This window comes from Sarcophilus harrisii, chromosome 4, assembly GCF_902635505.1.
Source record: "Sarcophilus harrisii chromosome 4, mSarHar1.11, whole genome shotgun sequence".
Classification (NCBI taxonomy): Eukaryota; Metazoa; Chordata; class Mammalia; order Dasyuromorphia; family Dasyuridae; genus Sarcophilus; species Sarcophilus harrisii.
The window spans coordinates 338,334,684-338,350,842 of record NC_045429.1 but is presented as its reverse complement, the minus strand read 5'-3'; the positions used below and the strand labels follow the sequence as shown (position 1 = coordinate 338,350,842).

The following is a 16,159-nucleotide window of genomic DNA, read 5'->3' as shown; positions in this document are numbered from 1 at the left end:
GGGGGATTGGCTAGGGAAGTTCTCCACAAGCAACCTTGTGTAGTTTTAGTGGTTGGTGCTTGAAAGTCCTAGGGCTCACACTCTATACTGCTGCCTTTTTTTCCTCTTCCTCTGCCTTTTTTTTTTTTTAATAGTAATAATTAGCATTTATATAGTGCTTTAAGGCTTGCAAAATGCTTTACAAATTTTGCTTCTTTTGATAGGGTAAAGAAATTCTTCCCCTGGTTTTCTCTCCCTATTCCTGGGATGTGATAATTATAATAGCTGACAATTATATATTTATATAGCACTTTTAAGATTTGCAAAGCATTATGCAGGCATTTCATTTGGTCCTCACAACAACCCTGTGAGGTAGGGACAGCCATTATAACCCTTATTATTGCGGATGAAAAAAACAGGCACAGAGAATTAAAAGTGACTTGCAGGTGGTCACATAGTATTAGAGGGAGGATTCAAATCCAGGTAACTTGGGATAACAAATGCTGAAGTCTGCCAAAACTGCACCAGTCCACCTTGGAGTAGCATTCTGAGTTAGAGTGATCAAGAATCAGGTCCTGAGGGCATCAGCTCTACCCTGGTCCCACATTGCTTCGGTTCCGGACTCACTAAAGGGAAAAGAGAAAGGACTGAAGAGACTTGGGAGAGGAAAAATCTTCGGGTAGAAGTTTCCCCCAGTATCTTCCTCCCTTCTGCCCTCAGTCCCTAGCTCCCCCTCACCATCCTGCCAAAATCCCCAGCGAATGTCACCCCCTTGCTTGGTCGCTGTTCTTGAGAGCCAGTGCTGCTGCCACTTAAAGAGTTCCTTCTCATAATGCCTGGAGAAAGGATGGATACTGAGTGAGAGGAACCAGGAGAGAGGAGATGGGGAATGCCATTCAAACCAAGGTGGACGCTCAGGGCCTGAAAGAAACTGGGGAAGAGACTCTTGTTGACGAAGCAGGAGCTGGGGTGCCTTACCAGGGGGCGGGGGCTCGGGCCGCTGCAAGCTGTTTCTACGAGAGGCGGGGAAACTGCCCTTGGAGATACGACGCTGACGACTAGAGAGCATGGTAGCAGGGGCCACTATGCCGGGTGGGGGCTGCTTCCCTAGCCTGCTGTAGAGGTCTTCAATCTCTTTCTTCTGCATCATCTGCAAGGTCTCCACCTCAGAGAGGTGTCTACAACAGGGCAAGAGGGTTGATGATGAGAGCAGGCCCATTCCCATCCCTCAACCCCCTTCTCCCCCCCCCCCCCCCCATTAGTCCTTCCCTTTCTGTCATTTCCCCTCACTTCTGACGGAGATTCTGCAGCTCTGCCCAGATCTCTTCATCCTCCCCACTGCTCTCCGAGTCCCCGCTGCTCAGACAGTGGCTACTGTTGTAGGTGTAGTTCAGCCACACTGGGCTGGGCTGGCTCGGAGGAGTAGGGCTGGTGCCCATCCATGGCTCCCTCTCCTCCCCGTCCTCTCCCTCAGCTCCAGGCCCCAGTCCCTCTGCTGCCCGGTCACTTTCAGCTAGAGCCTCCCCTGTCTCTGGCCCTCCTCCGGCACTGTCCTCGGTGTCTGAACTCTCAGGGGCCAACAGAGGGGTAGAAGGTTCTGGGGAATCCGGAGGTAGAACTATGGGCTGTTGGAGAAGAGGTTCAGTTGGCTCCTTTGATGAAGTCACTTGGAAACGCCCAACAAGCTGTGGCTTCCCTTCTGTTGTGGATGGGAAGGTGTGGAGAGGAAAAGAGCAGGAATTAATTAGATGTTGACCAAGAGACTGAACGGGGCAAAGTTGTTAGAGATTAGAGGTCTCACCTTCTGTGATGGGTGACAGCCTGGTTTCCCCCTGGAGTGACTGAGAACTAGAGGGGGCCTAAAGAGATTGGGACAGTTAAAAGGCAGGTTTTGATTAGGGTCACCAAGCCTCCCTGGGTTCTCCCTTTCACACTCACCTCACTTTGCTCCTCAGCTTTGGATAGTGGACTCTCCAAGGCACACGGTACAATGGGGTCTGGGGGACTTGGTGGAGAGGCAGGAGGACTTGAAGGGCGAGGAAGGAGCTCAGGTTGGGGAGTTAGCAGGGACTGAGCCACGGTCATCACAGCCAGAGAGAAGGCACCAGCCAGAGAAAGGAGGGGAGTTGAAGGGGGTGGAGGAAGAGGAGAGGATGGACTTGGAGGAAAGGGAGAAGTGCTGAGAGTGAACTGGGAGCAGCTAGGCAGAAATGGAGGTGGAGAACTGGGCAAAAACGAATTGTTTGGGGGAAACTGGGAGGAAATGATGGGGGATTGGGAGGAAATAGGGGAGAATGAAGGTGAGGAAGCAGAAGAAAAGGAAGAGGGACTTGGAAATGGAGAGGATGGGATAGGGAATTGAGAGAGGCTAGAGGGAAATGGGGATGGAGAACTAAGAGGAAAAGGAGAGAGACCTGGGAGTTGGGAAGATGTGATAGGAAACTGGGAAGGACTGGAAGCAAACTGGGAGGAAGGGAGGGGATATGGAGAGGAAGTAAGAGGTAAATGAGGGGGCGGGATGGGGAAGGAAGGGCCTGGAGTAAAGGGGGTCCCAGGAGACAGAGGGTACCCTGGTGACAAGGGGGAGGAAGGAAAGGATGTCCAGTTTCTCTGTTCCAGAGAGGTACTATTCTTGGTCTCTGCGAGGGAGAAGGGGAGTGTTGAGACGCAGCCTTCAATCCCTGGCCTCCCTTCCACCACAGACTGCTGTTAGATCACCTTCCCAAAACAATCCCTTGAGACACCCCTTCCTTCGATAGGGATCAGCAAGGGCAGAGGGAAGACTCAGTACATACCACTGACTGGGAGTGAGAGGGGGCCAGGGAGAGCCGGTATCATGGGCTCCTCCTGCTGGAAACAGGGAGTTCAGTCACAAAGTGGAAGGTCTCCAGTCTTTGGAATAGGGGGCTCAAGAAGTCAAGGGGTTGTGGAGTAAAGGGTTGTAAAGGGTCTTGAGTGGGGCAAGGGAAGGGAGTAATGAGGTGTCTGTTATGGATGTAGCAAGAATTCTGACCTGGGAAGCTGGGGCATCTCCAGTGGCCCCCACAGGGCCCCCTTCTCTCCTTAGCAAGGTCTCCACACGCTGAATAATTTCCCGAATTCGACCTAGAAATCCATTCTGCTCTGATGGTAGAATGAATTCGTTATATACCTGGGGAGATTCAACATAGATTAGAGTGAGAAATGGGTTCCTTCCTCTCCCCCTCACCAAAAATACTCAATGTTCAAATTTCTCCAAATCTCTGAGTGATAAGCATCTTGCTGCAATTGGGAGGGCCTAGCAGGAATGGGACATTATTTCTCATGCTCTCGATAACTAACTCTTGCTCTGATCTCTCCCAACAAATACCATTCCCTGTTCCTGAGCTCCCAATACACATCCCTTCTCCCTCTTATATCACTTCCAAAATCCTTCAATATCTTAATAATAGTACACGAGAAAGAATGATGAAATCAGGGATTACAGATTCAAATATTTGCTCAGTTATTATCTGAGCAGAAAGAAACCTCTGTTTCTGATATAGTTGGACTAAATGACCTTTCTGTTACAAAGTCTATGATAAGTAATCGTCATAATATCACAAATAGCTGTGATATTATTCAAATGGTTTCTTAAGGTTTGCAAAACTTTTTACATTCATAATCTCCTAGATTCTCATTTTGAGATATGCCCTACAGATGAGGAAATTTAAGTTTGTCTATTCACACAGCCACCACTTTATTTGAAGCTTTCACTTCAGCTTTCCACTGTACTACTACTGCAATAGCTTCCTAATTGGGCTCCCTGGCTGAAGTCTTTCCCTTTTCTGATCCATCTTCCACAAGGCTGATAGAGATATTCCTAAATCGCAGATCTGATCCCCTCACTTCTATCCAATAAACGCCAGTTGTTGCCCATTAGCTTTTTGTCATCAAATTCCCAGTGCCTGGCACTGTAGTGGGTACTTAACAAAGGATGGTTAATTGACTGATGGGCAGGTAGGTGGGGAAGTGGATAGAGCTTTGGACCTAGAGTCAGGAAAATCTGAGTTCAAATCCAACCTCAGACACTAGAGATATGACCCTGGGCGAATCACTTCACCCTACTTGCCTCGGTTTCCTCATCTGTAAAATGAACTGAAGGAGGAAATGGAAAACTACTCCAGTATCTTTGCCAAGAAAACGCCAAAAGGGATCACTGAGAGTTAATATGATTGAAAAGACTGATCAGCAACAACAAATTTGATAGATTGAAATGACTTGCCTGTGGTCACACAGTGCATTCACAGTTTGCATCCACAATTCCATCCACCACCCACACTTCCTGCATTGGGCGTCACTCTAATATTCCTTCCAAGCATAGTATTACTCTCATTTCAGCCAGTCTTACTCTATATAAGATACCAGTGCCAGATGAGGGGGGAAGACAGAGATACACAAGATTACAAGAAAGACACCGGCACAAAAAGATGGGAAGGCAGAAAATGCTTCAGAAATGACGCGCAGGAATGAATGGTCCCTGAAGAGGCAAGTTTGAGATTAGAACTAGTGGCGTTTTAAATCTGTCTGTAAGCATGGGTCAGATGAGGATGGATGAATTCATCCATTCATTCCTCTGGATAGGTGGAAAGGAGAAAGGAGGGCTTTCTACTTGGGGCTGACATCATGAATGCAGTTGGGAACTCACTCGGTCAGTTCGGGGAAATGGCCCAGTCTGGCTGGAGTACAGGATACGTGGAAGGGAGGAAATAATAAAAGAGAAGAGTGGGAAGGAAAGTTAGGGCCAGGCGGTGCAGAGTCCGGAAAGTCTAGGTGAGGGAGTTGTCTTTTATCATGCAAGCAGTCAGGGGCTACTAGAGAGTTTTAAGAGGAAAGGGACTGGGGGGTGGATGGATAGTGACCCAATTCAGGAAGTATTTTCACCGCCAAGCTCCTCGAAAGCAAACTCTAGCCCCTCTGCCACAAATTTCCTCTTTAGCTCCTAGCAATCTGACTTTCACTCCATTACCATCCCCAACACTCCTGAATCCACAGTCAGCAACCTTGAAGCCAAATACAAATGATCTTTCCTCCAGGCTGATTCTACTCAGCATGATCCACTGCGGCTTAATTTTCCTGGACACTTTCTCCTTTAGGTTCTATAGGACTGGCTTCTAGATCTCCTGCCTCTTGAGCTACTCCTGGTCTGTTTCCTTCAATAATTCTTCTTCCCATTCCCAGACCACTGGCGTCTTCCAAAACCCAAGTTTTGGCTCTCTGCTCCTCTTCCTCTATGCTCCTTCTCTTGTCCATTTGCAAAGCTTTAACTATTCTCTTTATCTACTTTTTATCTCTTCTTTTAACTACTCCCACCAAATTCCCATCCCCAGATTCTCTCTATTCAAAAATATTACCTCAAAGGTAATGCATTCTTAATTGAATGAGCTCATCATAGAGTTGGAAGAAAACTTGGCATTCATCTAATCCAACCCCTTCATTTTACAGTTGAGGAAACTGAGGCCGAAGAACTGAAGTGACTTGGACAAAGTCACAGAGGCAGTAAGGAGCTTGGATGAAAGTAGAGATAAATAGATAGATACATAAAATAGCTGGATTAATAGATGAATATAAATAGGTAGATAGATAGATGAATATAGATGATGAATTAATAGATGAATATAAATAGATGAATAAATAGACTGATTAATATCTAGGTGGATATAGATAGGTAGATAGGTGGGTCGAAAGATAGATGAATATAGATAGGTAGATGGATAAATAGAACACTTATTAAGCGTTTACTGTATGCTAGGCACTGTGCTAAGCTCCAGATTCAGTGGTCTTTCCACTATACAACAGAGTGCTTTGCTGTCAGGGAAACCCAAATCTCTGCCTCTGGTATTGACTTTATGTCCCTAAACAAGTCGCTTGACCTCTCAGTACCCTAGGCAATTCTCTAAGATTTTCAGTATCTGCAAAGGTGCTGATCTTTATTGGTAGAGGAATTTTTCCCTTCTGGGAATTCCTTTTATCAATGAAATTATAGGTCCAGTCTTAATCCTCTTTCCACTATATAACCTCAATCTCTGTAAACCACAAGCCTCTCAAATTTCTCCGTAGGGATCCATTTCTATTCCTTTAATGGCAGTTTTCTTATTCCAATCTCCTAGGGTAGAAATTCTAGACTAATCCTTGATTCTTCCCCCTATTGTGTGCCCAATATTCAACATATATATGCATACACATTATATAGGTATGTTTATGTGTGTGTCTAACCATCCACCCATCTATCCATCTCTCTCTTTTCCTCTTCCCTTTTCTTCTTCCTTCCCTTCCTTCTTTCAACTCTCCCTGGCCCTATGTACAAAGAACTATATCCAAATTGTCACTGAGTTCTGTCAGTTCTTTTAAAACGTCCCTGAAATTCAACTCCTCATTTCATGCCTAGATACTGCAATAGCTTTTTAGTTAAGCTCTCTGGTACTGGTCTTTTTTTTCCCCCCTAATATATTCCACACATATCTGATTAAATCCCCTAAAACATTGCTTCTATCACACTATTTTCCTATTCAAGAATCTGTATTAGCTCCCTATTGCTGATCATATCAATACAAAAACTCCAGAGTTCTCTGCCTGGCTTTTAAAACCTGCCATAAGTTGGCCCTGATTTACTTAAATACCATTTCCCAATACATTCTAACAGCAACTCTTTCCTCTAGTCCTAGTTTCTTCCTGTCCCTTAACACATGAACACACCCCATATTTAATTTCTATGTGCCTTTGTTTCATGTCAGTTCTAGATGGATTGCTCTCTCCTTGCCTCCCACTCTCCTTCACCTAAACAAATCCAGAAAGCTATTTTGAGCTTTAATCTCTCCCCTTCTTTGTGAAGCTTCTTCTCTTTTTCCATCTTTCTTCCTTTTCTGAACGACCACACCACAATCTACCAAAAACTTAGGTCTGCTCATTCTAAATCGATTCGGACTAATTCTCTTTTCTTGGTGGCTTACATTTGAGGTATCGATGTAGTGTAATTGTTAGGGGGACTGGACCTGGAGTCAAGAATTCCTGAATTCAAATTTGGTCTCAGACACTAACTGTGTGACCTCAATCCACTTAATTTTGTTTGCCTCTGCTTTCTCATCTGTAAAATGGGGAAAATAACAGCATTTACCTAAATAGGTTATAAGTATCAAAAGAAATGATATTGTTTGGCACACAGCAGTAGCTATATAATTACGTATTCCCCTCTCCCCATATATGTTAGTCCCATTTCTTTTTCTTCAAACTAGAATTTAAAGTCTCTGGGACAGAGATTATGGCCTATACTTAACTATGTGATTTCAATCAACCCATTTAACCTATGTTTGCCTCAGCTTTCTCAACTGTAAAATGGGGGTAATAACAGCACTTACCTAAATAGGATTATTATAAGGATCAAAAGAAATGATACTGCTTGGCACACAGTGAGAGCTATATAAATGCTTATTCCCTTTTCCCTTATGTGTTCATCCCATTTTTCCAAATTAGAATGTAAGATCTTTAGGACAGAGATTATGACCCATATTTCTTTTGCACGCCCCACAGGATGAAGTGAGATTGAATGCTGGGTGCTGTGATTCATGGAAAAAATATTACTGACTGATCAGCTCAAGTCCTGAACCTGGCACCCCAAGTCCTAAATCAGCCGGCCCCAACCTTATCTCCACTGTTGGCCGATATTATGCTTTCTGCTACAGTTAAGCCCCCGTCTTTACCATTCTTCATTTCTACCTTTATTAATGTTCTTCCTCCTACCTGAAATATTATTCCTCCTTCCTCCTACTCAGCCCAGATTTTGTACTTCCTCTGAGCCTTCCCTGAATATCTCTTCACCTCCTTTAACCACAAAAAAATGTCTATTTCTCAGACTTCATAAAGACTTTATGTTTAATTCTCTAACATACTTATGCATATCATTTTCTCTGTGTATCATAGCAATAAATTCAATTCAGCAATTCAGTCCTTATTAGGCAGCTATCATATGTAGCTTAGAAACTCAGCTTGCAAGAGAAACTATCTCAGGACTTAACTTAATGTTCTGCCTGCAGAAAGTACTTAATAAATGCTGATTAGATCAAATAAAAATCCAGCCTTTGCTATAAAAGTCATCATTCATTAGATCAGTTTATGAGGCCCAAGGAGAACAAGTGATTGAAGACACACAGGATCTCAGGGGAGACTTGAACTGGGTCCTCTGACTCCCAGCACTTAGCACAATGTGTGGTACATGGCAGGTAATAATAAATGTTCATTGACTTATTGACTCCAGAACAAGAGCTCTTTCCACTCTTTCATGCTACCTTTCCATGTCTTTAAATTGTCATTATGTCCCTACCATTCTAACGACTTCACTAGATTTTACCTAATGTTTTTCCTTTATTTTGTGGTTTTCAGGATCTCCCCCCGCACCCCCAATTGGCCTCCAAGGGACCAGAGATCTTGCGTCCTAATTCCTTAGTATTCTCTACCACCATACCCAGAATAGTGCTGGAAACCATGAGAGAGAGAGAGAGAGAGAGAGAGAGAGAGAGAGAGAGAGAGAGAGAGAGAGAGAGAGAATGAGACCGAGACCCATCCTGGGTCCATTTATGAAAGCCTCTTTCCCTTCTTCCTAACCATGGCAGCTGCGATCTCCTCAGGACTATCTCCATCCAGGTCGAATCGGAAGGTCACCATCTTGCTGTTGTGCGTTTGCAACTGACACTCAACGACTCGATCGTTTTGGTCCGACACCTTTGGGTACAGAATCAGTGTGGGATGGAGCTCACTGTCCCACCCCCTAAGTGATAGTTGGGAAATTTGAGGAAAAAGTGACAGCTCACACCATACAGCCAGATGAGAGAAACAAGCATTTCCATCTATAATCTGGGCACCCAGTCCCTTCCCACCATCCCTCCCATTGTTTCCTCCTGGTCCTTCCCATGGTCCAGCTGCCCCATCATCCCTTTCTCACACTGGTCACACGGAGGCGGGATCGAGGTCTGCGCTTTGGGCTTCTCCCAGGAGGTCTCTTCATTCTTCCTGCTCCTTCTCCTACATCACTGAGTCCTGACGCTGCATCTGAAGTATAACTGGAGAGAGCAGAGGAAACAGAAGGAATAGGAAAGTTATGGGCACCCTGATCCCAATTCCCTCCTGTCCCCTCCATCCATCCTAGCCCAGAACTTACCTATCCCCAGGAGAGAAGTCACTGGCTGGACCAGATCGGGGAATGGACAAGGCAAAGGCCTGAAAGGATGCAGGTACTTGGGGTCAAAAGAAATTGGATAGACCCTTCCCATTCTGACATTCTATGATTCTGGGTTTGGAGAATCATAGTCAAGGATCCTGACATCTTAGGGAATTGGATCAGAAACAGATGAAGTCCAGGATGGTGAAGTTCCAAGGAAGCATCAGGTAAGAGTGAATATTTAGGCTCATGGGGTTATGAGTCACAGATGAGTCAGAGATTTAAACCACTACCATCCCCTTTCCCCATCTTAGCCTCCCTCACCGAAGGCAGGCTGATGTGGGGATCAGCAGGACTGGATGGTTCCCTTCCAGGGGGCTGGAGCACTGGGTCTGAAGTTTCTATGAAGCCAGAGGAGCTAACATAACCATCAGTCTCACAATCCGCTGCAGGAGAGAGGTAAAGGGGAAGGGAATTAGAGAGGGCCAAGAATGGGGCAGCCAGATAGCGCAGTGGATAGAATATTGGTCCTGAAGTTCAAATCTGATTTCAGACACTTAGCTCTCATTAGCTGTGTGCCTCTAGGCAAGTCACAACCCAATTCTCTCTCTCACACACACACCCCCCAAAAGTGCCAAGTGAAAGGGTGCTGGACAGGGAAAGAGTATGAGTGGCAAAAGTCTCCAAATGCAGTTCCATTTCTTCCTTTCAGGAGGGATCAAAGATTGGGAAGAGGGGACTACCGCAGTGCCAGGGATCATGAGTGACGTACAAGTGGTAGAGGAGTAGCTGGCGTGACGGAAAAGGAATGGCTGGTGCTGATCTGCCTCTGGTTCCTCAGGTTCAGGAGGGAAGGGAGCTTCAGGGCCAGGAGCTGTAGTGGCAGCCACTGGAGGGGGTCCTGGGGGTGGAGGGGCTGGCTCTGTCTCTCGAGCTCTTCGAAGCTTCTCCCTTTTCCGTTGAATAGCAGCGACCCTTTCTCGAACAGCTCTAGCTACAGGCTGGTAATCAGCTTCACAGACTAGTCCCAGGGCCACCTGATAAGGGAAGGAAAATAACAGTGCCTGCGTAGACAAAGACTAAGTTTACATAGCCATTATTTCTCAGAAGAAGATATTGTCTGATTTCGCTTGATGTAGAAAGGACTTTTGGGGGTGGAAATGGGAGGGTGTGATAGGTTTGATTTTTATATCAAATCATCTGGCTCAGAGAGACATCTTTTACATACAAGTATTGAAATGAATGTTACTATTGTATATTTAATAGCATAAAAAGAAAAAAAAATGGATGAGAAAATCCAGAACTCTCAACTTTAATTTCCCATCAATTTTACCAAAGGATTATTCAACCCTAATTGAGTGTGAGGAAGGGATATTACTCAAACCAAAGAATATGTTTGGATTCTCCCTTTAACCTGGACTTTTCCTAAATTAGTGTCAGCCACCTCCGCCCAGCTTCCTCTTCTGTACTGACTGGAACTAGCTTCCACTCTCTTGTTCCCCTCCCTATTTCTCATCCGCATTTTCTTCTTTCCCCCACCTTGCCCTTCCTTCCATACAGTAATGCTACAGCCCCCCACCCCCCATCCTCCCTCTCTCTCAGGTCCAGTCCTCTCACCATTTCCTGGGCCACCTCCTCAGCCGCATCCCTTCCCAGCTGGAAGAGAAACTCAATGGCCTGGTTGTCTCGAGGACGACCAGCCCTCCTGGCATCTTCCATTCGCAACCACAACTTCAGCCCTTGCTTTTCTCCGTCGTCCTCCTCTGCCAGCTCCACATGCACACCTCGCTCTTCTCGGAAGAAGGCATGGGCAAGGAGATCCTGAATGGTGAACCTAGAAATGCAGTGGGACAGGTTAGCTGAGGCTGAGACCTTCTTCTTTATCTCCCCACCCCCACTATCCCTTTCTTTGTCCTTTCCCTGTCCCACCCTCAGCATCTCCCATAATTTCATTCCCAGCTCCCACCTCTCGTTCTTGTCCGTACGGATACAACCTTCGATTATTTCCTTCAGCTCTGGTATCTTCACTTTGTGAAAACTATTAGGCTTCGTGCCCTGGGCAGAAGAAGAAAAGGGATGGAGACAATGTCATGACCGAACTTAAAGACAAACATATGGGGGTTTTCTTGACAAAGATTCTGGTATTTTCTTCTCCAGTTCATTTGACAGATGAGGAAACTCAAGCAGACTGTAAGTGACTCGCCCAGGGTCACATAGCGAAGTATCTGATGTGGCTTTTGAACTCAGATCCTCCTGACTCCGAGGGCAATACCCTGTCTACTTCCGCCCCTCGCTACCCACCCGCCATCTCCTAAATTGTCTCACAAGTTTCAGAACGGAGGACAGCGACACAGATCAGATCCCTTTTCTTCTCGAGGGGAAGTGGGGGGGGGAGGGGAGAAGTATTTCTTTGTCCAGGAATATGTATTAAAACCGAGGCAGTAAGAAATGAGCAACACCGGAGGGTCCTTTCTTCCCATTTCCTCACCGAAGTGACCTTGCGGTAGATTTGGGCAGCGTTCTGGCACTCAGAATAGGGGTACTCAGAAGTGGCCATCTCCAGCATGCACATGCCAAATGCGTACACATCCACCGCCTCGTCGTATTTCTCCTCGTACATCTCGGGTGCCATGAACTCCGGGGTTCCTAGGAGCGGACAAACTGGACATCAACAGGGAGTTCCTATTCTTTCCACGGTCCTCTAATAGAGGAGTTCCAACCAGGGCAGGAATTAGATTGGGTGGGCTGGGGTAGGGGGTCTGGGGGGTTAGGAGTTTAAGACTTATCCCCATATCTGTATCAGGGCTGGGCTGGCTTTTGCCTCCTTCCTCTGGTCTTATCGGGATTTAGACCTCTCTGCAGCCAGCCACACTTCCAAGGAGTTCCAAGGTGCCTTTCAACCCCCCAGATCTGAAATCGGTTCCCGGGCTGGGGCATTCTGGGACCATTCCAGTCTTCTCTAAGTCTAGACTAGGTCGAGTGGAGAAGAGGAGGAGGGAGTGAGGTCGGGTAGAGTCAGCGTAAAGGGGAGGGTGGGAGCACACCGATGACGCTCTTGGCAAAGGAGGTGCGCTTCAATGTGGCCAGGCCAAGGTCCCCGATCTTGACCGAACCAGTGGGACCCGTAATAAAGACGTTATCGCACTTAAGATCCCGGTGCAAGATAGGGGGGTCCCGGGAGTGCAGGAAGTGCAGCCCCCGCAGGATCTGTCGGCTCCAGCGCTGAAGCACCCGAGGCTTCATTTCACGGAATCGCCTCAGGTATCTGGGAGGAGAAAAGAGGGCATGAGCATGGCGAGGGGAGGATACTTCAGGGTCACCTAAGAATTCAGCCGGCGTACTAGACTTTGGGGGAGGTCTTTCTGGAGCCCCCCATCTCCTCCTTCGGCTGCTCCTGAGCATACTCTCACCGCATCTTGCCTTCCCTCTCCCCACCACCGTTTCCCGTGGGTTTTCACCTCCCCCCTCTTCCTCGCGCCCTGCGGGCCCAGGGTCCCAGAACTCACGTCTTGAGCGTGCCCGAAGTCATAAGTTCCGTGACTAGAACGATGCAGACTTGACCCTTCAGCACGGATTTCCACGAGTCGTAGAAGCGGACGATATTGGGGTGTTGCAGCCCTTTCAGCATCTCCACCTCTTCGGAGAATCGCTGCCTCTCCGCCCGAGACAGTTTCCGAGTCTGGGGGCGGGGGAGGAGGCAATGAACGGCGTTGGAAACCCAACACCCCAGGGGTGCCCCTCAGATTCCGAGAAGGCATGGATAAGGAGGAGCAGCTAACTGTGGAGTCCTTTTCGGGGCAAGAGGGAGGGGGCAGGCCAACAGAGTCTAAGAGGAACGGATGGGGAGGCTGTAGGGGATGGGACTTTAGGGGGGCAGGTCTGGACGTTCGCGGAGGTCTGGGCCTTAGGGTGGGGAAGGGGCTGGGTTGGGGGCGGGTGGGGCTCTTGCCCAATAGGCTCCCGAGTCCCGGTCCCACCCGGCCCGCCCTCTCCCGCTCCGGCTCCGGAGAAGCACCCGACGCGGTACTCGGACCCCCACAGACTAACACAAGCGCCTTTATGTGGTACGGTCCAGGGGCCTAGAGTTCAATGCTGTCTTTGTGCCCGACTCCGGAGGTGGGAGTGGGAGGGGGCGACCTGGGGCCAGAGGGGGAACTGGAGGGGAAGCACGTTGGAGGAAAAGTGGGCTAGGAGAGGATAGAAGAGGAAAGGTAGGAGAACGAGAGGAACTGGGTAGACCAGAGTCAAGGTAGGGTTATAGAGAGGAGTGCGAAATTGCTGGGCTAGGCTCCTTGGAGCCTGAGCCTCTCTGCCTCTCCCCCTGACCTACCCTCCACTATTCGCCCCAGCCCCACGTCTCTCCTCCCTCATCTCCACCCCCCTCGTTTTGGCCGTCTCTCTCCTCCTGGCCCCAGTCCCAGGGCGCGGCGTTGGCAGGAGTGAGAGACCATCCTGGTGCCAGGACCCGAGGGGAGGGACCCTTCCCTCAAGGTGCCCACCCCTCCCCGGCTTCTTCCCCCACAGTCTCATTGAGGTATCGGGGGCTAGGCAGCCTCTCTCAGGACCGGGAGCTGGGAACTACAGCATTCTCTTCTTCAAGCCTGTAGTGAAGTCTGAAAGTGGACCGGGGGAGGAGACATGAGCGACTTCACACCCCTTCCAACAACTCACACTCTGCAGCCCAGACCCACACCTGAGGGTTGGGGCTGGCAGTGGGGCGAAGAAAGAATTAAGGAATCAGGTGTTCCGACACCCAGCCCAAGACATAGGATCCCTGTTCTTGCTTTCTCGCTTAAGGCTTCAAGGATCTTTTTTGGGGGGGAGGGGGATTTCCCTGGGTCCATGCTGCCAGAGAAGCAATCTAGAGGTGATGGGTTCTACAAGTTCCCATATAGTCCCTCTCTTTACTACCCCTAAAAACTCCCAGAAAGATATATCGTTTCGAAGTCCAACTAAATTCCCTGCGCTGAGAAGATTGTTCAGGGTCTCGAGCTTTTCCAACTCCACATCCATGACCTCCAGTGACCTCTAAGGAGGGCGCTGAGGAAAAGGGATCTTTGACTGGGGTGAGAGAGTAAGCAAATAATTCCTGGGATCAGTCCTAACCCACTGTGTCCGGACTGGTCTGGCCAGCAACGGGGATTGGGGGACAAACTCTCCTCTGATCCTTTCTCTTGACTTAAAGCATAAGTGGAAATCAGGGGGAATCCCGCTAAGGGACAAGTAATTCCCATTGCACGTTACCCGTCTTTTTTTTCTCAGTAGCTCTGGCTAGAACGATCGGACCAGCGGTACCCCCAAGCAGACCATGGGTAGCATAGAGGCAGGAAGACAAACTTAAGATTCTGCTGCTGCATTCCCTAGATGCAGAAACTGGCCCATGAAGCTCCCACGGGGGCTGAGGGGAGGGGGAGTGCCGGTGTCCCCGGATTGTAAGCGATTTGCTACCGTCCTCTGAACTCTGCCACAACTCAAGTCCCATCTCTCTCGCCTCCCCACTCTCACCTGCAGCTCACACCATGCAACCTCCACCGTAGTATCCGTGTCCAAACCCCTGTAGACAGTCTTAAAGGAGCCACGTCCGATCTCGATGTCGAACTTAAGATAGCGGCCGTCCGGGGACGTGGCCACAGCCTGCGTTTCCGTATCTTCCTTCTCCTCCTGTTCCCGTAGCCTTTCAGGCGCCACCCCACTGGGGCTCTGCAGCATCTCCCCGAAACCCAGGCCTCCCCCCGACCCTGAGAGTTCCGGACGCCCCAGATCTCCCGGCTTCCCTGCAGGACCCTCGCTCGGTGCGCCCTCCGCCTGCTCCCCGGAGTTAGGCTGTAAAGACTTGGGGGAGCCCGGGCAGCTTAAATCCGGAGGGCCCGGGAGATCAGGGAGGGGCGGGGCGGGCTCCGACCAAGTGCTTAGGAGCCCCAGGTCCACTGAACTGCGGCGGCTGAAACGCGTGGAGCGTGGTCGGAGCTCCCCTTTTCCGGAGAAGCGACGCATCCGCCGGGGTGCCGGGCCGAGGCGGGGAGCCCCGGCAGGAGCTGGAGGCGGCGGGGACCTCAGCGCCAGGTCCGCCTCGGTCTGAGACATAGGAACAGGGGGCTCCGGAGCAGGAGAGGCCAGCATGAGGAAGGAAAGGGTTTGATGGCACCGGAGGCCAGGAGCCAAGGGTGGCAGGACTCTCTGCTTTGGCTCTATGTCTAGAGAACTGCGCTAGCTCAGAGAGCCTCACTCGGGTTTGGGCTCGAGCTCCTGCAACGGGTTTCAGCCCCGGCCCCCAGCAATCCTGCTCCGGAGCTCCGCCTTCTCCACTCTGGCCCTTCCCACAGGCCCCTCAGTTGGGGGGCTCCCTCCTTAACCTCCGCCTATTCTCCACCCCTCTCCCACCCACCCCAGGCCGCCCCTTCGGGGTTTCTGTGCTCTCACGTTCCCCCAGCGCAAGCCAAGAAGGGATTGGTTATTGCTGCAGCTAAACCTGCTTCCTTTCAGGCTCCACCCCCTAAGACCCGCTCCGTCTCATCTCCCACAGCTATTCGCCCTCCCCCTCACCGCGGACAACCTCTCCCCGTTTCCCCCGAGAAATAAACTCTTCTGAATAGAGAGGTTCTTCTCCCCAACACAAGGAGCTAACGCACCAGCCTTAAGAAGGGGAGCAAATGTGAGTAGCTTGTGTTCCAGGGTCGGGCTAACGCCGCCACCCGCCTGCTCACCCTTGATAAGGCAGCCCCACCCCCGTCCACTAACTGGCCCGAGTAGTTCCAGAGGCGAAAGCAAAGGCAGAGGGCACAAAGACTACAGAAAGCTTGGGTTTCTTTTCCAGGACCCCGCCCACCTTGGTCACTCAGCTGTTTGCTCCAGCTGAGGAGCCATCCTGTCAGGACACGCCTCTCTCCATCACCCATTCCAAAGCTGAGAGCTCCGTCTCCACGTCCAACCCTCTCCCGCCCTCCTCCCTACCAAGGGACCACAACCTGGAGCAGTTGGCCACCCTGCAGCCATCTGCGCTTTCCTGTTTGA

The 16,159-nt window shown here is 49.4% G+C and overlaps 1 protein-coding gene across 3 annotated transcripts; it reads right to left on the bottom strand.

Moving 5' to 3' along the window:
- Nucleotides 1-405: 405 nt before the first annotated feature.
- Nucleotides 406-15,813, bottom strand: WNK4 (WNK lysine deficient protein kinase 4). Of its 3 annotated transcripts, none has more exons than XM_012548260.3 (19): nucleotides 14,654-15,813; nucleotides 12,655-12,827; nucleotides 12,193-12,413; nucleotides 11,637-11,794; nucleotides 11,115-11,203; nucleotides 10,766-10,982; nucleotides 9,921-10,185; nucleotides 9,473-9,594; nucleotides 9,149-9,207; nucleotides 8,933-9,050; nucleotides 8,596-8,712; nucleotides 2,993-3,130; nucleotides 2,775-2,829; nucleotides 1,918-2,618; nucleotides 1,781-1,838; nucleotides 1,270-1,678; nucleotides 958-1,157; nucleotides 718-815; nucleotides 406-605 (listed from the first exon to the last, which is right to left on the bottom strand). In XM_012548260.3, the coding sequence occupies exons 1-19, from the start codon at nucleotides 15,266-15,268 to the stop codon at nucleotides 603-605; spliced, it is 3,816 nt and encodes a 1,271-aa protein (XP_012403714.2). In that variant the 5' UTR covers nucleotides 15,269-15,813; the 3' UTR covers nucleotides 406-602. The 3 variants fall into 3 exon arrangements, with proteins under 3 accessions (XP_012403714.2, XP_012403715.2, XP_023358094.2); XM_012548261.3 differs by having other exon boundaries at nucleotides 2,775-2,826; nucleotides 14,654-15,812; XM_023502326.2 differs by lacking the exon at nucleotides 718-815 and having other exon boundaries at nucleotides 14,654-15,803.
- Nucleotides 15,814-16,159: the final 346 nt, after the last annotated feature.

Excerpts from the sequence above, each read along its gene's own strand:
- WNK4 (XM_012548260.3), bottom strand. The coding sequence starts at position 15,268 with ATGCTGGCCTCTCCTGCTCCGGAGCCCCCTGTTCCTATGTCTCAGACC. Across the intron at positions 12,414-12,654 it reads ACTTCGGGCACGCTCAAGAC|ATACCTGAGGCGATTCCGTG; the intron begins GTGAGTTCTGGG and ends TTCTCCTCCCAG. Across the intron at positions 11,204-11,636 it reads TCTACCGCAAGGTCACTTCG|GGCACGAAGCCTAATAGTTT; the intron begins GTGAGGAAATGG and ends TCTTCTGCCCAG.